Source organism: Phyllobates terribilis, unplaced genomic scaffold, assembly GCF_046119375.1.
Source record: "Phyllobates terribilis strain yellow unplaced genomic scaffold, ASM4611937v1 Scaffold_3__8_contigs__length_932513732, whole genome shotgun sequence".
Classification (NCBI taxonomy): domain Eukaryota; kingdom Metazoa; phylum Chordata; class Amphibia; order Anura; family Dendrobatidae; genus Phyllobates; species Phyllobates terribilis.
The window spans coordinates 346834558-346860593 of record NW_027362763.1 but is presented as its reverse complement, the minus strand read 5'-3'; the positions used below and the strand labels follow the sequence as shown (position 1 = coordinate 346860593).

At 39.6% G+C, this 26036-nt stretch overlaps 1 protein-coding gene across 1 annotated transcript in view; it reads right to left on the bottom strand.

Moving 5' to 3' along the window:
- The window catches only part of LOC141259356 (uncharacterized), a 751467-nt gene that overhangs the window by 342046 nt on the left and 383385 nt on the right, over nt 1-26036 (bottom strand). The window contains exons 32-38 of the mRNA XM_073675220.1: nt 19205-19327; nt 16638-16763; nt 14862-14995; nt 14615-14779; nt 14378-14524; nt 13780-13907; nt 10024-10106 (exon numbers count right to left, since the gene is read on the bottom strand). Of these exons, the coding sequence (XP_073531321.1) occupies nt 10024-10106; nt 13780-13907; nt 14378-14524; nt 14615-14779; nt 14862-14995; nt 16638-16763; nt 19205-19327 (906 nt within the window). The remainder of the gene's footprint in view (nt 1-10023; nt 10107-13779; nt 13908-14377; nt 14525-14614; nt 14780-14861; nt 14996-16637; nt 16764-19204; nt 19328-26036) is intronic.

The window sequence follows — 26036 nt, the reverse complement described above, 5'->3', positions numbered from 1 at the left end:
AAAAAAAAATAAAAAAAACAATTCCTGAATTGCTGGTTTTTGTTTATTCTGCCTCCCAAACATCAGATAAGAAAGTGATCAAAAAACTGTATGTGGCTGAAAATGGTACCAATGAAAGCACTGACTCGTCCTGCAGAAAAACAAGCCCTGAAATGACTCTGTCAGCAGGAACACAAAAAAATGATATCTCTTAAAATATAGTGATGTAAGTTTTTGCAAAAAAATAGTTTTTTAGTGTGTCATTTAAGCCAAACATAAAAAAACTATATAAGTCTGATATCGTTGTAGCCGCCTTTTCACTTATACTGCACAGTCAACAGCATCAAAAATAAATAAAAATAAATAAAAAACAATTCTTGACCTACTGTTTATTTATTTTTTCTGCATCCTAAAGATTGCAGAAAGGCTCGGGTCACATTTATCCTGCGCTCTAAGCCGAGCGCTTATATCGGGGTTTCCGTATAAATCTCTGAAATATGTGATTCAGACCAAATCCCTGATGGAACATTCCCTATAATGAGTAAGATGGAGACACTTTGGACTCTGTCTGGCCTATGAACCAACTTTTTAAGCTTGCATAAAAGCACAGTCAACCACTGTTTTGTGCACTTCTGAAAAGAAGGACACCGCTGAACAGAGGCAAGACGGAGTCCAGAGTAACAGTGCTGCCTCATTATAATGAATGGCTCTATCAGGGTTTCATCTGAATCACATCATTCAGAGATTTAGATGGAAACCCTGATGTGCTCAGCGTAGAGCACAGGATAAATACGATCCCAAGCGTTATGTAAAATGTTCCCAACCAAAGCTTCATCTCAATTCAACAAAAAAGCAAGTCTCCACTCAGGTCTGTCATCTCTTAACGGAAATATAGAAGGCTTCCACGTTGCTGGTAACACAAAGGCTCTGGAAAAGCGAAATTGCACCCCCCAAATGAAATCCAATGAATTCTGCTCTCAAAAATCTATTCTCCACTCATTTTAAGCCACACAATGCATCTAAACCACATTTAACATCCACATGTTTGTCATTACTGGAGCGATGAGAGCCCACTTAATTTATGGAGTGAGTGTATCCAGAAGTACGTGCTGAGCACAACAGACACTACAACATACTAAACACTATAATGGCAGATTTGCAATTTTCACTCAGCGACATCTACTGCTGTTTGTTTCTAGAAAACACCCTTGGAGTCAAAATCATCACTACACCTGTAGATAAAGTCCCAAAGGAGTGTAATTTTCAAAATGGGGTCACTTCAGGGGGGATTCTGCTGTTCTGGAACTTAGGAGCTCTGTTATGGAGTCTGCAAATTATTCTAGGAAAATCTGTGCTCCAAGAGTCAAATAGCGCTCCGTTCCTCCTGAGTCTCGCTGTGTGTCTAAGTGCTACTGTACAGACACATATGGGTATTGCCACATTCAGCAGAAATGGAGTGGCAAATCTTGGTGTTATTTTTACCAATTTCCCTGCGTGAAAATGTAAAATCAGGGGTTAAAATATTTTTTTTACGGTAATAAAATATGGTAATATGGTAGAAGGTTCTGTGACACAGCTATTGTGTCAATATGATCACTGCACTGCATAGAAGAATTCATTGATTCATGTAGTCAGTAAAACAGGCTCATTTTGGGGGGTTCTGCTGCCCTGGGACCTCAGGGGCTCTGCCATTTTGACATGGCACCTGCAAACCATAACAGTAAAATCTGCGCTATAATATGGATCTCCATTCCTTCTAAGCTTCTTACTGTGCCTCAAAAGTAGTTTTTGACCACATATGGGGTATTGGCATACACAAGAGGAATTTCTTAACAAATTTTAACATTTGTTTTCTCCTTTTTACCTTTGTGAAAATGAAAAATTTCTAGCTAAAGCAAAAATGTTGTGGGAAAAATGTCATTTTTTACTTTCATGGCTCACATTATAAAAGTCTGTGAAGCAACTGCGTGTTCAAAGTGCTCGCAACACCTCTATATAAATTCCTTGAGGGGTGTAGTTTCCAAACTTGGGTCACTTGTGGGGGGTTTCCACTGTTTAAACAGATCATGGGTTCTCCAAACATTTTTTATTTTCATTTTAATGGCTCAAAGTTATCAAATTCTGGGAAGCATCTGTGGGTTTAAGGTACTCACCATCCTAGATAAATTCTTTGAGGGAAGTAGTTTCCAAAATGGGGTAACTTGTGGAGGGTTTGCACTTTTTAGGCACATCAGGGGCTCTGCAAACGTGACAAGGCATCCGCTATCTATTCTTGGCAATTTTACACTCCAAAAGCTCCAAAAGTTAAATGGCTCTTCTTCCCTTCCAAGCCCTACCTTGTGCCAAAACAGTAGTTTTCAGCCACATAAAGGGTATTGGTGTACTCAAGAGAAATTGCACAACAAATTGCATGGTCCATTTTCACCTGTTACCCTTGTGAAAATTAAACATTTAGGGCAAAACCAACATTTTTGTGGGAATAATGTATCTTTTCATTTTCACGACTCTACTTTACCAAATTCTGTGGAGCACCTGTGGATACAAGGTGTTCACCATACCTCTGTATAAGTTCCTTTTGGGATGTAATTTCCAAAATGGGGTCACTTGTGGGGGTTTTCCACTTCTTAGCCCTGTCGTGCCCTCAAACAGTAGTTTTCCACCACATATTCCCTTATACTACATGCGCATGTGTAATTAATATTGATTGCTTTTTAACACTAGGTGGCACATATATACCTTCTCTATGGGAGTCATTACATAAAGATTAATTTGTATTTACTAGACATTTATCTTAAAGCCTTTATATTATGGCTAACTAACTTTGATTATCTATATATTTGTTTAGAAGTGACTAAGATTTGATTGCTAGACAATGTCTATGGAATGCTCTTTTATGGTTCATTATCCTCGCTTATTTGTTTGTTTTTCATTGTTTTTAAGACAATGTTGTGTACAACTCAATAAAGGTATTCATTTTGCAATCAAGTCCTCTTTTCTTGAGTTGGATTGCTGTTTTGATTGACCTACCTTATTTTCATGGCCAGTTAGGCGCTTGAGTAATTAGCAAGTTACCATTTTCTTCACTATAATGTTGCTTTGGCCCCAAGTTTTTAATTTTCAAAAGGGTAATAGGAGAAAATGAATAGTACAATTTGTTACACAATTTCTCCTGAGCTCACCAATACCCAATATGTGGTCGAAAAAAAAACTTTTATGAGGCACAGTGCAAAGCTCTGAAGGGAAGAAGCGACATATTGGAGTTAAGATTTTGCTGGAATAGCTTGAGAGTGTCATGTCACATTGGCAGAGCCCTTGAGGTGTCAAAACAGCAGAATCCCTCTATAAGTGACCCCATTGTACAAACTACATCCCCCAATTACTTCATATAGGCACGCAGTGAGCATTTTGATGCCCTATATGCCTCACAGAATTTTATACCATTGGCAGTGAACAAAGAATAATTCAATTTTTACACCTAGAATGTTGTTTTTGTCCAGGTTTTTAGCTTTTATAAGGGCTAATAGGAAAAAAAATGGACCTCCACAGTTTGTTTTGCAATTTCTCCTGAGTGAGCCTATATGCTACATTAAATTGGGAAATACTTTTCAGGCACAGTGGAACGTTCAGAAGGAAAGGAGCACCATATTATAGTGCAGATATTATTGTTATGGTTTTAGGGGTGTCATGAGCCACTGGAAGAGCCCCTGAGGTGCCAGAAAGAGAGAACCCCCAATTAAATCATCTAAGGGTGCAGTTATCTTATTGACACCACAAGTGTGTCACAGAATTTTATATCTTTTTGCAGTGAAGAAAAAATAATTACTTTTTTTATCATAAAATGTTTAGTGCCAAATTTTACATTTTTACATGAGGTAATGCATAAAAATGGCATCAAAATTTGTTACACAATTTCTGCTGAGTGTGGCAGTACCCCATGTGGCTGTCCAGTACTGCTTAGCCACATGGCAAGACTCAAGCTGGAAGGAGCGCTAATTGACTCTTGGAGAACAAATTTTTGAAGAATAGTTTATGGACTCAATATACAGAGCATCTAAGTGCCAGAAGAGCAGAATCCCCTCTCAAGTGACTCCATTTTGGAAATTACACCCCTCTAGGAATTTATCTACAGGTGTAGTGACAATCTTGATTCCATGGGTGATTTCCAGAAACAAGCAGCAGTGGATGTTGTCGAGTGAAAATTGCAAATCTGCAAGTATGTTACCCATTACATTGTAGTGCCCAGTACATTGTATTGCCCCTACATTATGCCCAGCTCGTGCATCTGGAGACATGCACCTGGTAAATTAAACAGGTTCTTATGTAGACACTAAATGTGGTTTAGACACACTGGGGTTCAGCAGGGAGGGAGGCATTTGGATTTGGGAGAGCAGAATTTGCTGGATTTCTTTTGGGGGCGAGAAGCCATAGTGCTTTTCCAGATACTTTGTACTACCAGTAATGTGGAAGCCCCCTATATTTCCATTGACAGATGACAGACCTGAGTGGGGACTTGCTTTATTTTGTGGATTGAGTTGAAGCTTTTTTTGTGAACATTTCACATAACATTTTGGATCACATTTATCCTGTTCTTTACACTAAGCACTTATATCAGATTTTAAATCTCCCAATGACAAGATTCAGATGAAACCCCTAATAGGTCCATTCACAATCTTAAGGAAGCAGAGTTACTCTGGACTTTGGCTGGCTGACCATTCTTTTTTGCATGATTAAAAAGATGGACACTGCTGGATCGTATGTCAGACAGAGTCCACAGTATCTCCATCTGCCTCATTATAGGGAATCTTCCGCTGGGGACTCCGACTGAATCACATATTTTAGAGATTCACATGTAAACCTCAATGTAAGCACTCAGCGTAGATCACAAGATAAATGTGGCCCGAGCCTTACTGCGATCTTTGGGAAGCAGAATGAACAAATTAAGAGCAGGTCAAGAACTGCTTTAGACAGAATTTCTTTAGTGATTAGATTAATTCTTCGTGTTCTTCGGGTCTGTGTGATTACAGCAATAACAGATTTATCTTCTTTTTATGTTTGGCTGCTATCACACACTAAAAGACGCTTTTTTTTAGCAAAATTAAGTTTTTGTATCACCATATTCCGAGAGCTAGCATTTTTTTATATTTCTGCCTACAAAATCACGCGTGGGCTAGTTTTTGCGGGACAAGATGACATTTATATTGGTACCATTTTCGGGCACAAAATATTTTTTGATCGCTTTCTTTTCCTATTTTCGGGAGGCAGAATAAACAAAAACCAGCAATTCGGGAATTGTTTCCTGATTTATTTTTTATGCCATTCACCATATGGGAAAAGTGATAAGACAACTTTATTCTTTGGCTCAGTATGATTACAGCAATACCACATTTATATAATTAATTTAATATTATGCTGGTTTTAGACAATAAAAACAATTTTATTGAAAAAAAGAATTGTTTTTGCATTGCTATATTCTGAGAGATATAACTTTTTTATTTCTCCGCTGGCAGAGCTTTATGGTGGCTTTTTTTTTGAGGGACAAGATGTTGTTTTCAGTGATATCATCTTTGTTTACATTTAACTTTTTGATCTTGCTTTATTCTACCTTTTTTTCCAGTATGATGAAAAAGCATAGTTATTTGTGCCTCTTTTTAATTTTTTTTATAGTTTTCACTGAAGGGATTTAATAATGTAACAGTTTTATAGGTTGGTTCGTTTCTGATGTGGTGATACCAAATATGTGTATTTTTTTGTTTATTTATTTTTACATAAATTTACCTATTTATTGATTTAATAGTCTCTATTTTTTGTTTTATAAATTGTATGATTTTTGGTAAGTATTTTTACAATTTTTGTTTAGTTTACTTTGGCCCAGGGTGGTGTGGGCACTGCTCCTGACAGTGACAGCCAAGTCTCAGCTATAACTTGAGGCCAAGCTCTCAGCGGCCGTCATGCTGGCACAACTCCTGTGCCCACATGTTCGCCATGACATAAATTTAAGTCATTTTGCGGGAACCCTTTCCTGACCATGATTGTAAACATACGTCTAGTATCACAAAGGGGTTAATGAAACCTGAAAGTCTACATTTAATTTGCTACTCAGTTGTTTCATATTAAATCCAAAATAGTGGCATGCAGAGCCCAAATCACAAACATTCTCTCATTGTTAAAGTATTTCTAAACCTAACTGTAATTAGAAATAACAATTTTTTTTTTTTTGCATTTTTTATGCATTTTCTTTTTCATGATAGTTGTTAAGACTGCACAAGCACAGGCACACAGATGGACAAATACCTAAACCTGATGGATCCATGTTCAGACTGGTAAAAAGCCCTACTTTGACCTTCGTCTGCCCTTACCTGACCATGGACGTTGGCAAACTAAGTTAATGGGATGGCATCCCAACTCGTCGGCGGTTCACCCTGAATGCCCTTAACAACTCCTAGTGTTGCTATGCCTATGTAACAACTCACTTGGGAAAATGAGTTATACACTGAAAAGTGCCACTGACCCTGCTGGTTCTTGTACTGACTAGATAACCAGACTCCACAGTACCTAGGGGTGCCTGTGGGTGCAAAGATAAACCTAACCACAGACTAGGAGATGGCAACTCTGGCCTAAACTGCCTATAAGGCTGATGAGTAGCTTCACGTTCCTCCTAAAGAACCGGAGGGCAGACAGAGGGTGAATTGCCTACAAGAAGAGAAGTGGGCTGAACAAAGAAAATTTCCCAGAGTGAGTAAAATAAATAACGAAAAACCAAACAAATAATAAAGCAAGTACTATTAGCAAATATACTGCCTACTTCCTAATGATAAAAATAAGATTGGTGCAAAGTATAGCAAAGAAACAGAAAAGCGAAAACTGTTATCTGGAGTCTCACAAACTGGCTCCAAACATCACAAAAATGTCAAAACATACAAATGAATCTATCACAAGCAGGAAATGTCAGCAGGCGGACAGAATATAAAGCTGCACCCAAAAGGTGATAGGGCAGACAAATGAAAACATCTGTGATAAACTAAGCAGAATGCAGCCAGAAAAGCAGAACTCAAACACCCAGAGAAAATGTGTCTCCTGTGGCTCGACAGAAGAATAAGCTGACCACAGAACACAAACTCAAGGAATCGAATCAAGGAATGTGACAATAGTCTGATGTATTTTTCTCATATTTAATTAACCCCTTCCCTACATAGAACATACTCGTATGTCCTATTTTGCAGTGTTCTCCCTTAAATAGACGTGCTACATCCTAGCGATCATGCGGACACAGGAGCAGTACCCACACAATCGCCGCCGGGAGCTCGGCTTAAGTGATAGCTGAGCCCTGGCTGCTACTCCCAGGAGTGGTGCCCACACCAGCCTAGGCTGTTTTACCTTCTAAATGTAGCGATCAATAGCGTTTGCAGCATTTCGAAGGATAGGAGAGTGAGTGGCTCGCTCTCCTATGCAAATCGTTCCCTGTGCCAGTGTTCCTTCCATTCTGAGCTTTCCACTGTGCCTTAAAAGTAGTTCCTGATTACATGCAGGGTATTGGTGCAATCAGGAGAACTTGCACAACAAACTGCAAAGTCCATTTTTTCATATTAGCCCTTGTAAAAATTAAACTTGGAGTTAAAAAACATTTTAGTGGTAAAAATCTACTTATTCTTTCTTCACCACCCAATAGTATAAAATTCTTGAGGCACATGTGGTGTCAACATGCTCACTGCACTCCTAGATGAATTTATTGGGGGGTGTGGTTTGTAAAATGCGGGTCACTTATGGAGGGGTTCTGCTATTCTTGCACCTCAGGGGCTCTGCCAATGTGATGTGTCCCCCTCAAACCATTCGAGCAAAATCTAAACTGTAATATGGCGCTTAGAGGGTTAGAAATGCTTCCTACTCTCCAATATGAATTACTTGAGAGGTGTACTTTTCAAAATGAGGTCATTTGTGGGGGTTTCGGCTGTTTTGGTATCTCAGATGCTCTGCAAATTTGACATGGTGTCTGCAATCTTTTCAAGCCAAATTTACATTCTAAACACCAAATGTTGCTCCTTCTCTTCCCTGCCGTGCACACAAACAATAGCTTTCCCCCACATGGGGAGTATCGAGGCAAGGCAAAACTTTAACCACAAGTCGTAAAATCTATTTTCTCCTGTTATCCTTCTGAAAATAAAAAATGGGGTTCTAAAGCAACGTTTTTGCGGACCAAAATGTATTTTTTTCATTTTCACAGCTCAACGTTATCAAATTCTATGAAGCACCTGTGGATTCAAGTTGCTCACCACATCTCTAGATAAGTTCCTTAGAGTGGTGTATTTTCAAAAATGGGTTACTTGTGTGATTTCCACTGTTTAGGCACATCAGGGGCTATGCAAACGCGACATGGGGTCTGCTATCCCAATTAATTTTGCGCTCTAAAAGTCAAATGATGCTCCTTCCCTTGTGAACCCTGCTGTGCACCCAAACAGTACTTTTACACCACATAAGGGGTATCGGTATACTCAGGAGAAATTGCACAACAAATTGTTTATTCCATTTTCTCCTGTTACCTTTGTAAAAATAAAAAATTTGGAGCTAAAGCAATATTTTTTGCAGGAAAAATTTAATTTTTCATTTATTCTTTCCACATTACTTTAATTCTTGTGAAGCATCTGAAAGGTTAATAAACTTCTTGAATGTGTTTTTGAGCACTTTGATGGGAGCAGTTTTTAAAATGGGGTCACTTTTAGGTATTTTTTGTCACATAAGCTCCTCAAAGTTACTTCAAATATATTATATGGTCCCTAAAAAATAGATTTTGTAAACTGTTTGAAAAATTTAAAACTCGCTGATCAACTTTGACCCCTTTCAACTTCTTAGCAAAGAAATTATGTTTAAAAAATGATGCCGATGTAAAGTAGACATGTGGTAAATTTTATTTATCTATTTTGTGTGGTATAACTATTTGGTCTAAGAACACAAAATTTAAAGTTTGAAAATTGCAACATTTTCACATTTTTTGACAAATTTTCTATATTTTCATAAATAAATGCAATTTATATCAACCAATATTTACCACTACCATGAAGTACAATTTGTGAGGAAAAAATAATTTCAGAATCACTGGGATATGTTGTAGCACTTCAGAGTTTTTACCTAATAAATTAACACTAGTCAGAATTGTAAAATTTTGCCTGGTCAGGAAGCTGAAAACAGGCTCAGGGCTTAAGGGGTTACAGATATTATTCATATTACAGTATATGTTTTTGTTATCTCATGTTGATGTTATTGATATTACCTCTTAGAGTACCAATGCCACTTTAGCATGCTTATGAATGGATTCTATCACTATCTCAAATTTGGGCTAAATGCAAACATAAATACTTTAATGTACATCAATAAACCCAACGATATGTTTATTCGAACCAGAAGATATTTTAATTAAAAAGTATTCCACTTTTCCATACACCATGATTAAGGGCACTTGATGCCAGATACATATTGGTGGTGTGGATTTTTTAGAGATTTGTTGTGCCTGTTTTAAACATTTTGGAATAAAGCATTAAAGAAATGTTAATATACATTAATTATTTTTGGGTGGATTTACAAGGTGTGCCAGATGAGTGATGAGCTTCCAAATATCTGTGTTTTTTTATACACTGCAGCATGAATTGAATGCATTTTTTACAACAAGTTTCTGGTGGCTTCTTTTCATTTAGATATTTTTATCATAAATATTTTTATATATGTTTTAATTACAATAGAAAAGCCAATGGGTTGTAGATGCCACATGTAGAAAAGTAAAAAAAATAAATGACACAAAAATAGCAGACTGTTCACATTTATTCAATATATTTCTATTTCCTTACAATTAACATTTTCCCATTTTTCACATATAAAAAAAATTAGGCAAAAAAAATATATATATATATAGGAAAACACTGCTAAATTGGTTCTCTCAACACTTTACTAATTCTACATTTTTTACTAATGTTTCTAAAGTAACTCAGCTATTTTAAAGTGGAATATACAGAAATGTTTGCCAGCATGATTTTTTATACATAAATAAAGGACACCTACCTAAATTGCTTCCAACATACAGGTCTGGACGGTGTATATTCACAGCTATACCATCATTCAAGTAAAAGTTATCTTTGTTCCCACTGATCATGGCAAAAATACTTAGTTAGTTTCTTGCAAAATATTGTTCTTTAATAATTATTTATCAATAGCCCAAAATAAATCCTCCTATCCAGGCATAGAAAGGAGGCTATATACTGAATGTTATATTTTGCAAAGCAAGCAGCATTCATTATACCATCTAGAATTTACCTAAATACTAAAGAATTGTAATTCAAATGTAAACTCATAAATTATTAAATTGATTATTGAAGTGATTTTAAAGGAATTTTAAGAGATTAAAAAAAACTGATCCTGATGTCATATATTGTATCAATCTGTAGTCCAGGTGTTTTTGCAACAGCTATTTCAGTTTGATATATGTAATAACTGTTGGACACAGTAATGTTTCTGCCTTGACATGAGGTTTATTGTAGTAACAGAAAATGTGCAATCTGCATTCAAACAAAATTTGACAGGTGCATAAGTATGGGCACCCTTATCATTTTCTTGTTTTAAATACTCCTACCTACTTTTTACTGACTTACTAAAGCACTTTTTTTGGTTTTGTAACCTCATTGAGCTTTGAACTTCATAGCCAGGTGTATGCAATCATGAGAAAAGCTACTTAAAGTGGCCACTTGCAAGTTATTCTCCTGTTTGAATCTCCTCTGAAGAGTGGCATCATGGGCTCCTCAAAACAACTGTCAAATGATCTGAAAACAAAGATTATTCAACATAGTTGTTCAGGGGAAGGATACAAAAAGCTGTCTCAGAGATTTAACCTGTCAGTTTCCACTGTGAGGAGCATAGTAAGGAAATAGAAGAACACAGGGACAGTTCTTGTTAAGGCCAGAAGTGGCAGGCCAAGAAAAACATCAGAAAGGCAGGGAAGATGAATGGTGAGATCAGTCAAGAACAATCCTCAGACCACCTCCAGAGAGCTGCAGCATCAACTTGCTGCAGATGGTGTCACTGTGCATCGGTCAACTATACAACGCACTTTGCACAAGGAGAAGCTGTATGGGAGAGTGATGCGAAAGAAGCCGTTTCTGCAAGCACGTCACAAACAGAGTCGGCTGAGGTATGCAAAAGCACATTTTGGGAAGCCAATTTCTTTTTGGAAGAAGGTCCTGTGGACTGCTGAAACCAAGATTGAGTTGTTTGGTCATAAAAAAAGGCGTTATGCATGGCGGCAAAAAAACACAGCATTCCAAGAAAAACGCTTGCTACCCACAGTAAAATTTGGTGGAGGTTCCATCATGCTTTGGGGCTGTGTGGCCAATGCCGGCACCGGGAATTTTGTTAAAGTTGAGGGACGCATGGATTCCACTCAGTATCAGCAGATTCTTGACAATAATGTTCAAGAATCAGTGATGAAGTTGAAGTTACGCAGGGGGTGGATCTTTCAGCAAGACAATGATCCAAAACACCGCTCCAAATCTACTCAGGCATTCATGCAGAGGAACAATTACAATGTTCTGGAATGGCCATCCCAGTCCCCAGACCTGAATATCATTGAACATCTGTGGAATCATTTGAAGAGGGCTGTCCATGCTCGGCGACCAACAAATTTAACTGAACTGGAATTGTTTTGTAAAGAGGAATGGTCAAAAATACCTTCATCCAGGATCCAGGAACTCATTAAAAGCTACAGGAAGCGACTTGAGGCTGTTATTTTTGCAAAAGGAGGATCTACTAAATATTAATATCACTTTTCTGGTGAGGTGCCCATACTTATGCACCTCTCAAATTTTGTTTGAATGCAGATTGCACATTTTCTGTTAGTACAATAAACCTCATTTCAAGGCAGAAACATTACTGTGTCCAACAGTTATTACATATATCAAACTGAAATAGTTGTTGCAAAAACACCAATTTTTATAAAACATTAAGCTTAAGATTAATAGGCGTGCCCAAACTTTTTCATATACAGTACAGACCAAAAGTTTGGACACACCTTCTCATTTAAAGATTTTTCTGTATTTTCATGACTATGAAAATTGTACATTCACACTGAAGGCATCAAAACTATGAATTAACACATGTGGAATTATATACTTAACAAAAAAGTGTGAAACAACTTAAAATATGTCTTATATTCTAGGTTCTTCAAAGTAACCACCTTTTGCTTTGATGACTGCTTTGCACATTCTTAGCATTCTCTTGATGAGCTTCAAGAGGTAGTCACCGGAAATGGTTTTCACTTCACAGGTGTGCCCTGTCAGGTTTAATTTTTGGGGTTTTCTTGCCTTATAAATGGGGTTAGGACCATCAGTTGTGTTGTGCACAAGTCTGGTGGATACACAGCTGATAGTCCTACTGAATAGACTGTTAGAATTTGTATTATGGCAAGAAAAAAGCAGCTAAGTAAAGAAAAATGAGTGGCCATCATTACTTTAAGAAATGAGGGTCAGTTAGTCCGAAAAATTGGGTAAACTTTGATTGTGTTCCCAAGTGCAGTTGCAAAAACCATCAAGCGTTACAAAGAAACTGGCTCACATGAGGACCGCCCCAGGAAAAGAAGACCAAGAGTCACCTCTGCTTCGGAGGATAAGTTTATCCGAGTCACCAGCCTCAGAAATCGTAGGTTAACAGCAGCTCAGATTAGAGACCAGGTCAATGCCACACAGAGTTCTAGCAGCAGACACATTTATTCAACAATTGTTAAGAGGAGACTTTGTGCAGCAGGCCTTCATGGTAAAATAGCTGCTAGGAAACCACTGCTAAGGACAGGCAACAAGCAGAAGAGACTTGTTTGGGCTAAAGAACACAAGGAATGGACATTAGACCAGTGGAAATCTGTGCTTTTGGTCTGATGAGTCCAAATTTGAGATCTTTGGTTCCAACCACCGTGTCTTTGTGCGATGCAGAAAAGGTGAACGGATGGACTCTGCATGCCTGGTTCCCACCGTGAAGCATGGAGGAGGAGGTGTGATGGTGTGGAGTGCTTTGCTGGTGACACTGTTGGGGATTTATTCAAAATGGAAGGCATACTAAACCAGCATGTCTACCACAGCATCTTGCAGCGGCATGCTATTCCATCCGGTTTGCGTTTAGTTGGACCATCATTTATTTTTTAACAGGACAATGACCCCAAACACACCTCCAGGCTGTGTAAGGGCTATTTGACCAAGAAGGAGAGTGATGGGGTGCTACGCCAGATGACATGGCCTCCAACACAACTGATGGTCCCAACCCCATTTATACCCCAAGAAATCCCACTTATTAAACTTGACAGGGCACACCTGTGAAGTGAAAACCTTTTCCGGTGACTACCTCTTGAAGCTCATCAAGAGAATGCCAAGAGTGTGCAAAGCAGTCATCAAAGCAAAAGGTGGCTATTTTGAAGAACCTAGAATATAAGACATATTTTCAGTTGTTTCACACTTTTTTGTTAAGTATATAATTCCACATGTGTTAATTCATAGTTTTGATGCCTTCAGTGTGAATGTACAATTTTCATGGTTATGAAAATACAGAAAAATCTTTAAATGAGAAGGTGTGTCCAAACTTTTGGTCTGTACTGTAACTGTATAAAGAACAAAGTTTGCTTTACTTTTCAGATAGATTCTTGTTAGCTGCAATGGATATTGACACTCTTATTATATGTACTAGTTATTACTAATGACTAATTACTAATTATTACTAATATTATTTGAGGTCTGTTCATTCCAGCTTCCAATCACTAGCCTGAGCCAATAATAGAAATCTTACCTGCAATAACCAATTAGAGGTCTTGGGTGACGATCTATTTCATCCCAGTTCATTCCACGATATTTAAACCAAATTAGCACAAAGGCCTGGAATCCATCAGTGGTCAGCACAGCTTGGTATGTGTTGGTCTTATAATGAAACGAATACATAATGTTATTAAACAGAATGTACATGACACCACAATGGTTTGTTCTTATATGCTCTCTACTATAATTAGCCACTAGAGAATGAAAAACTTGATAAGGAATGGCACTTACCACTGGTAAGTTAAATGTCGGCAACTTTATTTAGGTCGTTACATGAGTAGAGAAAACCTAAAGGGATGATTGAGCGACTGTTGTTCCACGGAAGAAGCATAATTTACGTGAAACAGCTATTACACAATCATCCCTTTATTTCTCCTCTCCTCATGTGATGACCTCAATAAAGTTGCCGATACATCACATACCAGTGGTGCAGCGCTTTTTCATTTTTTTATTGTCTAGTATCATATTGTAAACACTTCCGGTCTAAATTACCGCACAGGTATGGTAGCAGTGCCAATGTTTTCTGCCTCTTTTTCATATGTGTTGTACTATAATTAGGGTTTTGTTCTCACCTTGTTGTCGTTTTCCTTCGCTGGATACGCAGAAACATTCTCCCAGGTAATCTTCAATGTCCACTGAGCTGTGTATGAGATCTTGAAATTTCTGCTAATAGTGTTCTCAACTTCAGGAATGACAATGCCATCATTGTTGGTGTATTCCTGACAAGGGACAATTATTAAATATTGATTACACTATGTGGATTAGACTCTTCACTTCCCATCACCAATCAACCAGTATCATAAACTTACCTGGTAGTAAGTAGTTCCCACACCTTTAGACAAGTCTGCATCACTCCAAAATGCAGCAATGGTGGCCAAATCATATTTTTCACTAAATCCATTGACTGGTGGGTTAGTATAAGAAAATATGCTGTTTCTGGATCTTGGGAACACAATCAGACCATTGTCTGTGTACTATAAAAAACAAACAGTTTAAGGTTAGTTTCTCACATCTATTGACGGAGATAAAGCATTGATAACAGCCTTTTATACTTACATAGACAAAGTTTCTTAAACTGTTTGCAAAAGGAAAACCAATATTTGGCTGGAAAACTGGAGAGGTAAAGTCTATTGATCTTTGGTGGTAGTTGGTATCACTTGTACTTGTTCCATATGGAAAAAGGGAAATGGCTGCAGTGAGAAAAATGCATTTAATAATGATAACATTCAAAAATACTTACATGAACATTTCTTATTTTTTATTTTAATATTTTCCATAAAAAATAAAATCATGGTTGTAACAGAATATTGGAAGAAATGAAAAGGAATAGCCTTCTGTTATTGCCATTGATACATGTACTTAAGTATAGTAAAAAAGAAACACATAATTCACTGCCCTCCCCCTACACTGCCTGAGTCAATCTTTGGGAACAACAAATATGAGTATGATTACTAACACAGCTCTGGACAGGTAGTGTGGGGAGAGGGGCAGAGCCGATAGTGGTATGACAGTGGGAGAGCTGATAGAAGGGCTTGTAATTTGAAGCAGATAAGCTCACCTGCACTGCCCATTCTTCCACAGGGACATTGCTATGAAAGAGGAAGAGCTGATTGAGCAGTTTGTAATGTGACACAGCTAAAGTCAGCTACACTTCCCCTTCCTCCACAGGGACCTTATCTGTGCTCTAATCTCTCTACATTTTAGAATTATGCAGGAGTTTAGACCAGATTAGAGCTTTATCATTACATCTCACCACTGAGAAAGCTAAGACATTGGGAAGGGCATGTTCTTTATCTGCTGTGTTACTGCTTGCTTATTATTGGGCAACTTATACAGGAAGAATTAAATGCCCACACTGAAAAACATCTGATAATGCCCACTGGGATTCAAAAAAAGTTAACTCATTGGGTGCCAAATACATTGGTTGCAAATATCTCTACAATGGAGAGAATAAAATAAAAAAAATAAATGAAATAAAAAATTTTTTTTTATTCCTCTCTGCAGCCTATATTGCATTGTGTGTCCAGTTCAACATGAAAACTTTGCTAAAAGGTCCTCTTTAATACAAGAAACACATTCATTAAAAATCACCTAGTAATTTATCTCTTCACTGTGCTCTGGAAACCTTAGAAATCAAGAGGCTTCTATGCTAAAATAAGTCAAGGTAAATCTCTAATATATGCCATTATTTCTTGATCAGTAAGGATCTGACTAATGGGATCCTCACAATCCTAAAAATTAAAGATGCCATAGGTGTAGTTTAGCACTTTGGTTTCTTGAAATATTTTACTACGGCAGTAATGCTTTTGCATTTTAATGCCACACACTGTCCAAGGAACAGCAACACATGGGCGGAGTAATTCCCTTTACATAATATGGAAGTAACTCACATGACCTCAGCTGTCCCTGAGCGATCTTCTACAAAATGCCTTACACACTATTGCAACGCACAGTATTGAAAAGCCAATTTGAGGGGACATAAATATATATCAATGGCTAAAATAAACTGTACAATTGAAGCTGTTCTGTTCTTTCACCTTGTAGCCGTCATTACAAATCAAAAATGTCCACCGAGGAAATTGAAGCAATTATATTCACAATATGTTGTATATAACTTGCACAGATCAACAACTATAAAAACATTTATAAATGATTATTATATTGTTATAGCATTAGGCAAACCATTTCTGTAAAACTCATTCCTTTTTAGTTCAGAATTACTTAAAATTGTTTTAATCTAATATATAAAATGATATTAAATGAATCATTTTTTTAATTAAAATAAAATAAATGTACACAAAAATAACTTGAAAATAAAACTATGTCATTTACCTGTACAGTAAACACCATCTCCTGTGTAGTATGTCAAGCATTGGCAATGAAAAGATCCAGCCACATTGGAGCATATGGCATTTTCTGAGCAATTATTCAATGCAGGACTAGAGCACTCATTGATATCTAAAATGAATTAATTATCGATATTGCATTAATTACAATGGGTACTTTTCTATCAATATTTATAGGCTGTATGACATTAAACATACCGGTACATCTTATTTTGCAGTGTGTTCCCGCAAACAGACATACCAGTACTTCCTGGCGATTATGCAGGCACAGGAGCTCATGCCAGGAGTTTGGCTTAAGTGATAGCCAAGCTCTGGCTGACACAGTCAGGGGCAGTGGCCGCACATTCCCAAGGGTGTTTAACCCTCTATATGCAGCAATCAATAGAGATCACAGCATATAGAAGGCTAGGAGAGACAGGTGCCTCCCTCTCACACAACAATATGCACACCAGAAACTTAATCAAGGGCTGCCGATGGTAGTCATAGCAACCTGAGGTCACAAAATGACCTCTGGGTATGCCAGCTATGGTGGCCTGTTAGAACATGCCAAAATGGATACCTTGGGGGCTTCATCTGAATCACGTCATTCAGAGATTTACATGGAAACCCTGATGTAAGTGGTCAGCGTAGAGCACAAGTTAAATGTGACCCAAAATTTTATGCAAAACATTCCAAATAAAAGCTTCAACTCAATCCACAAAAAAAATAGTCCCCACTTTGGTCCATCATCTGTCAATGGAAATATAGGTGCTTCCATGTTACTGGTAGCACAAAGACTCTGGAAAAGCATTATGGATCCCCATCAAAAAGAAATTCAGTAAAATTTACGCTCTGAAATCCAAATACCCCCTCCCTTCTGTGACCCACAGTGTGCCTAAACCACATTTAGCATCCACATTCTTGCCATTTCTGTAGCAATGAAAGCTCACTTAATTTACGTGGTGCGTGTCTCCAGAAGCACGAGATGTGCACAATGGATGGGCACTACAATGTACTTAGCACTACAGTGTACAGGCACTACAATGGGTGGGCACTACAATGGCAGATTTGCAATTGTCACTCAGCAGCATCCATTGTTGCTTGTTTCTGGAAAACACTCATGAAGTAAAAAACGTCACTCCGCTTGTAAATAAATTCCCTGAGGGGTGTAATTTACAAAATGAGGTCACTTGAGGGAGCATCCTACTCTTCTGGCACTTGAGGGCTCTGTATATGGAGTCCACAAACTATTCTATTAAAATTTGTTCTCAGAGTCAAATAGCTTTCTTTCTATCCCAAGTATGATCATGTGGCTAAGCAGTACAGTACAGCCACATATGGGGTAAATTCATTAGTAATTGTGTGACAAATTTTGGTGCCATTTTTACCCATTTCCCTGTGTGTAATTAGAAAATTTGGGGCTAAGACAGATTTTTGTGGTTAAATATAATTATTTTTTCTTCACCGCCCAATAATATAAAATTCTGTAACATACCTGTGGGGTCGATATGATCACTACACACTTAGATGAATTCATTGAGAGATGTAGTTTATAAAATGGGGTTACTTTTGGAGGGGCTCGGCTGTTATGGCATCTCAAAAGATATACCGATGTGTCATAGCACTTGCTAACCATAACAGCAAAATCTGCACTATAATATGGTGCTCCTTCCATTCCAAGCTGTACCTGAAAAGTTGTTTTCTGACTATATGTAGGGTATTGGTGCATTCAGGAGAATTTGCACAACAAACTGTGTGGTCCATTTTTTCCTATTAGCCCTTATAAAAATTAAAAACTTGAGGCTAAAACCTGGCATTATGTATGAATGCCGGCCCATGGCTGGCGTTCATAGGAGATCATGATTTTTGCTATGTATAGTATAGGCGATTGGATGATCACAGCTTCAATAAGCCCTCACCCAGCCCCAGATCCCGAAAAATGAAGACGCTGCGAGTGTTGGAAAATGACAACTTTTTTTTCTTACAAATTTGGGATTTTTTTTCACCACTTACCGGTAAATAAAAAAGAACCTATACATGTTATCTGTGTACTCATATTGACCTGTGGAATCATATTGCCAGGTCAGTTTTAGATTTTAATGAACATGGTAAATAAAAAACCCAAAAAGCAATTATGAAATTGCCGTTTTTTTGCAATATCACCACATTTGGAATTTATTTCCTGTTTTCCAGTACAATATATGCTAAAATCAAAGGTGTCATTCAAAAGTACATCTCGTCACGCAAAAAACAAGCTCTCATATGGCTATATTGACAGAAAAATAAAAAAGCTATGGGTCTGGGAAGAAGGGGTGCAAAAAACGAAAGCGCAAAAATGGGAAATCACAAGATGGTGAAAGGGTTAAAAATTATTGTTCTATGCTGCTCATCATCCTGTGTACATATTGTGCTTATTGAATGAGCTCTTACTGCTTGTTCTGTGCACTTCATAAGCGTCTATACATGTCCTTAAACCACCATCAATTGTCTTAGTTTGCGTTGTTTTAGAATTAGACACCATTTATAAATATGCCCCAATGTCTTTGGATCCTGTAAAATCAATCCATTTCTTACCGACACAGCTGTCATTGTCTTCTGTGTACCCCGGCTGACAAACACATTTAAAGCTACCAATTTCATTAATACACAATCTTCCTGCTCCTGTGCAGTACTCTTCATCATCACATTCTACAATATCTATGAAGAAAAGATATATATAGTTAGTACTGGAAAGAATGACAAATTACCACTGACTTCTAAATACATTAGTGATCAGTATTATGAATATGCAGAAATGGTGAATTGAAAGTGCACGCTGAAAACATAAGCAGATTAGTTCAGAGGTGGAGACAAGACTGCAGAGGGCCCTTGTGCAAAGTATTTCCCTGGGCCCATCAGCCCTTTCCCCAATGCTGCCAAAGTTACCTCTGTTACTCCATGCTGATTGGCTCGCCGTAGGAAAATGTACCATTACTGCACTGTACATACAGTATATATGTATATATATATATATATATATATATATATATATATATATATATATATATACACATATATATATACACATATATATATATATATACACACATACTGCACTTTCTGGGAGGTGGCTAAACGCTGAAGGAAGTGACTCATTTTGGCCTGGCAGATTATTTAATTTTGTATTTTTTTTCAAAACACCCTCCCATTTTGATACAGCAATAGCTATTTACCACTGGCATCCTAAAGAACGGCAAGAGTCTTCTTGAGTTTTCTTTTCCGATGGATAGAAAGGTGTTTTCAATTGGGATTCCTTTCCAAAATATCTATATGCTTACCTTTTTCCCAACAGTGGATGTGCAGGTACATCCTATATTGCAGTGAGTTTCCAAAAATTGATGAGTCCATCCAGATGATTATGTGGGTACAAGAGCTATGTCGGCTCAATCACCAATGGTGGCTCAGCTTAACTGATAACGGAGCTCCTGCTGTAACAGCCAATGCCTATGCCAGCACTTTACCTGCCTGCATAACATTCTAAATCAATGGCAATTGCGGAATTTCAAAGGGTGTGAGCGTGAGAGGGTTCCTTCTTTCATCCTATCGGCATTCGGCACCCCTGCAACGTGATTATAGATAACCGATGGTTTCCATAGAAACTAGAGTTCAAATAATGACCTCCAAGTTTTCCAAAAGCAGGGTGCTCACATTTAGCTCTTTTTCAAAAACAAACTACATAGCACAATCAGTATAACAGGGAAAGGGGGTTTAAATACTGAGGAAAAGACACCAACACTTAAAAATGGGGAACCACCCACCTGAGCATTGTAACTAGAGATGAGCGAACGTTTCAATATTCGATTCGGATTACAATAGCCAAATTTGCGCTATTCAACGATTTAACGTCGAACGTTACCGAACGCCATAGGATTCAATGGGGGGGGGGGAAACGCATACGCAACACTTTAAAACCGTCCCAAAAGCTACCAAAACGCATCAAATTAGAGTACAAGTACTATAATTATTATTACTATTACAGCGACATTTATTCTATGGCGCGTTACATGTCAAAAGGGGTCACCGACTGGTACAAAAGGAGAGAGGACCCTGCCCACCAGGGCGCACAAACAATCTACAAGGGATGGGTGAGGATACAGTAGGTCAGGGTACAGCAAGGTATGTAAAGCAACGGTATGCTGGAGTGAGGGTTACTGCAGATTGTATGCTTTTCACAAGAAGTGGGTCTTCAGCTTCCTTTTCAAGGTTTCCATGGTAGGCGAAAGTCTAGATGTGTTGGGGTACAGCATTATCACAGTAGGGGAGATGCATGGGACAAATCTGTAGAGAGACTAAATCCCGTTAAGCTTCCAGGAGCTCACAACTGAGCAGATTAACCCCTGCACTGATTAATATGAAGGTGTAAGGCTTCCTTTTAATGACTGCAGGAGTGGGAGGAATCAGATGCTGCGGTCTTCTGTCTCCTCTCTGTCACGGTAAACCCATGACACCTTGCAAGCTTCAACACAATGTTCACAAGGTAGACAGCAGCGGTGGTCAGTCTCCTAGACAACGAGCTAACTTCTTTATGATGATAGAGGACAACATCTGCAAGTAGTTTGTATATCCTGTTTGCAGGGGTTTCCTTCAGGTTCTCCGGTTAACTCCTCAGTGAAAAAGCAGCCATACAGGAGTGTTCACAAATCAAAAAATTAGGCCCTGACACCAGCATTTCCGTGGCCAACAGATTGGAGATGGTAGATTTCCACCTCTTAGCTTTGTCATGTGTGGGAGGAAACAGTTTTTTACGTGACCACAAATGCGGGAGAGAGAGGGCGGAGTACGGTGAAACGGACAAACTGTTGGACTGTGAGTGAGGTGCATGGGGACATGTTACTGTGTGTACAGCCAGCCCAATAGATGGAGACTCAATCAGAATTCCCCACATTTCCAAAAATTACTAGCAGACATCAACAATGTTGCATCAATTTCAGTACAGTAGAAATTGTACAATTAGGAATGACACTTCTTCCCCTACAGCCAACACAGTAGATGGAGACCCAATCAGGACTGTTCCCATTTGAAAACATTTGGGCCTAAAATCCCCAAAGTGGCATCAATTTCACTAGAGTATAAGTAGTATAATGGGGATCGACACCTCTTCCACTACAGCCCGCTCAATAAATGGAGACACAATCAGGATTCCCCACATTTCCAAAAATTAGGGCCTAAAATCTGCAGCCGCAGCAAGAGCAGGCACACAAGCCATATCACAGACTGCAATTCCGCAAGATCAATGCAGCACACTAAAAACGACAACATTGCCTACTCTGTAAAGTCTGCAATTGGCGTGCAAAAGTCCTTTGAGAGCCATGACTTGTTCATCTTCATGAAAGTTAGGTGGTCAACACTTTCATGGGACAGCTGGGTGCGCTTATCCATCAGGACACCACCAGCAGTGCTGAACACACGTTCTGAGAAAACGCTGGATGCTGGGCATGATAAAACCTCCAAGGCGTGACAGGCGAGCACAGGCCATTCATCCATTTTTGAAGACCAAAATGTAAAAGGGTCAAAATCCTCACTGATGGTATTCGTTTTGAGCTCTAGACAGTCCTCCACCATCCTCTCCAGTAGTTCTTCACGTGTCAGACTTGTACTCTGTTGTGCTGGTGCACGAGCTAGTCTAAAAAAGGTGTGAAAGGACTCACAGAAATTGCTTCTGCCCCTTTCCCTTCTGCTGCTGCTAATGTTTTGGCGTTGACAAACTGACGTGTCGGAGGTTGAAAGACTATAGCTGTGATGCACACTGTGTGTCTCACTCCTATCTTGGGGAAAAGCTCTATTGAAGTTGCTTAAAAGCTTGTTTCAATACTCCAATATTAGCGTTCCTTTCCAGGGCGGGAAGCATCTGGCAAAATATACTCTTATAACGTGGATGTAAAAGAGTGGCAACCCAGTAGTCAGCATTATTTTGAGTCCTAACTATACGGGGATCATGTTGCAGAAAGTGCAGCAAGAAGGCACTCATATGTCGGGCTCTTCCAAATGGTCCAAAGCCAGACTCTATTGTTGCGTGCGTAACACCGGTGCATGTTTCCTCCGTCCTCTCCTGCCAACCATGTTCAACAAAGAGGGGATGATTATCCTCTTAGTTTTCTGACTGTTGCTCGCCCATCACCTCTTCCTCCTCCATTTGTTCCTCCGCTCTTGCACCTTCACTAACAGTATGTCTGGTATCACCAAACCTCCTCAATCGCAGGAAGCCACTGCATCCGCCTGTGTGACAACAGTCTGGAACTTTGAGACATTCTTATCCCTTCCACATCCTCCTCTTCTTCTGGGACAACCACCTCCTGCCACACGCTGTTCAAAGTCTTCTCCAGCATGTAGATGAAATAGTGATGCTGATGGCAGCATTGTCAGCGCTAACTAGTTTAGTAGCAATTTCAAAACTGTGCAGAAGGATGAACAGGTCCTTAATCTGTTCCCACTCCGTAAACGCGATATGCCCCATGTCCGTACTGCGTTGGCTTAGGCTATACAACATGACATACTGTGTCAGGGCTTGTTGCTGCTGCCACAGTTGCTGCAACATGTGCAGAATGGAATTCCACCGCATCGGCACATCGCACATCAACCTGTTAACTGGCATGGAGAAAGACCCTATCGATGCAAGTCAATGAGATGAGGGATGCAATCGGCGGAAGTGAGCATACAGCTTCCGTACTTTTTGAAGCAGCTCATCCAGGCCAGGATAGGGGCGGAGAAATCTCTGTACCACCAGGTTGAGGACGTAAGCCATACAAGCCACGTGTGTGAGTTGACCTCGGTGTAGGGCCGCCAACAATTTTGCACCGTTATCGCACACGGACTTCCTTTGCTCCAGGCTCAGCAGAGACAGCCATTGCTGAAACTGAGCCTGGAGAGCTGTCCACAACGCTTCAGCTGTATGACGGCGATCTCCAAGGCATATTAATTTGAAGACTGCCTGATTGCGGTGAGCCTTGACTGCGCAGTACAGAGGCGGTGTGAATTCGCTCTGCACTGTTAGAACGTGTGTCTCGTTAAGGCAGAGGTTGATTGCACAGGTGGAGACCCCAGAGAAGGTGGAGGACACCTAAGCAGTGGAGGAAGTGTGAAATACAGAGGTTTGTTCTGCAAGCCTTGGGGATTCCAAGATTTGTGGAGCAGCACCTTCCCCGCCTGTCCCCACAGCCACCAGAGTCACCCAGTGCCCAGTCAGCGAGATGTAACGACCTTAGCCATGCTTACTCGTCAAGAAGTCTGTGTTGAAATGCACTCTAGCAGATATAGATTCAGTCAAGGAATGGGTGATGCTGTCTGCGACATGCTGGTGTAGCACAGGCACAGCTTTCATAACGAAGTAATGGCAACTGGGCAACCGATACTGGGGGACTGCGACAGCCATCAGTTTTCGGAAACCATCTGTATCTACCAGGCGGAAAGGCAGCATTTCTGTGGCCAACAAATTTGAGATGGTGGAGCTCAACCTCTTAGCTTTGTCATGTGTAGGATGAAACAATCTTTTACGTGACCACAACTGCGGGACCGAGGGCTGGCTGCGGTGCTGAGAGAGGGCGGAGTACGGTGAAACGGACAAACTGCTGGACTGTGAGTGAGGTGCAGATGTTACGGTAGATTGAGAGACGTGTAGTGTGCTCAGTGAAGCAAACACAGCAGGCATGTTCACTTCCGTTACAGCTGACGGGCTCTCACTCAGCCTGACTGGAGCAGGTAGAGAAGCAGACGTTTTGCGGTAGGATACCTGCGTGCCAATACTTGGCATGGTAACAAAGGAGGAGGAAGAAGCAGCGGATACAGTTGATGGGACAACTGATGGTTGTTGAGGTCTGCTGGTCCGCATTTTAGCGCAGTGAGATTCCCAGCATAACGCATGTTATGTGCGCATGTGATGGTTCATGCATGTAGTAGTCAAATTATTGCACTTTTTTCCTTTACTGAGTTTTTTATTGCAAAGTGTGCATATAACGTGAGTTGGCTCATCCTTTGTGGTCTCAAAAAAGGCCCAGGCTAGGCAACCTTGCCGCTCCTGCGAGCTGCAGACAGTTGTGGCTAAGGATGCGGTGCTCCTCGAGCTTGCATCACTCCGTGTTAGCACCGTAGGGTGGAAGGTAACCTCCTAGTCTTCCTCCTCAACCTCCTCAGATAACCTACTCGGCTGCGTGACTCTGGGTTTTCACCAAGTAGAATCTTCAACCTCGTCACCATCCAATATGTTATCCCATTCTTCACCCTCAGAGTGACCCTTCTCCTCTTGTTGCTTGACAGCACAGTACAGTACACTGCGCATGAGCCTCAGGTATCTGAGACTCATCAGGATCATCTCCCTCCCCTGTGGTTAACGTCTGGTGATGAGGGTCAGGAACTTGCTCGGATGCTACTCCGTCCTGCCCCAAATCCAACGTAAAAAAAATTTGGGCATCGGTGCAGATGATTTCCTCCTCTTCTTGACTCTGTGAATGTTTGGAGTACACTTCTGATGCCCATGGTATAGAATGGGTGAACAGTTCTACAGACTCGCCCATCTGTTGTTCACTACAGTCATTTGGGTGCTTGGACAGTTGTGACACGAGGGGAAGCAAGAGTAGTTGGGGTGCCACCTCTGTGGACTGTACTGTGTGTGATGTTGAGGTGGAGGAAGAAGAGGAGAGGCCACTTGAAGCAGCGTTTGCCATCCACTGGAATGCCTGCTCTTTCTGGCCCTTATCAACAAGGCGTATTGCTGTGCGGCTGCCAAAGAAAGGGAGTGGAAAAGCCTGTCCAGTAACAGAAGTTGTCAGTTGTCTTTGGATAGGACATGACTGTGTTGGTTCACTAGTGCTTTCACTAACATTACCACCTGCTGTATCACGTTGGGAACCAAAGTATTTTTTTTACTGTGGATGAGGCCTGTATAACACAGGAGATATTCTCCAAACTATTTCAAACTGAGATGTCCCTGCTGTATAACGTTAGGAATTGAACAAAGTATTTTTTAACTGTGGATGACGCCTGTATAACATAGGAGATATTCTCCAAAATATTTCAAACTCAGATCTAGGCTGCTGTATAATGTTAGCAACAGCAAAAAAAGATTTTTTTTGACTCTGCACAAGCTCTGAATACAGTTGAATATCATCGCCACTAAAAGCACTAGGTGGCTTATAGCAAAGTGTAACACGTCTGTGACACAAAAAAATCTTTGGTGGACTGTGGCTAGCAACAGAAAAAAATATATTTGTTTTACTGTGCATAAAGCTGAAGTTCGTCCACCAAAAAATGACAAACTAGGCTAACACAGCTTGCACTATCATATTAGCAAATGAAAAAAAAAGGTTTTTGTGCTCTGCACTCAGAAGCGCTGCATTGACAAGCTCTGCAGATAGGTGAATTTCAACCCCACAAA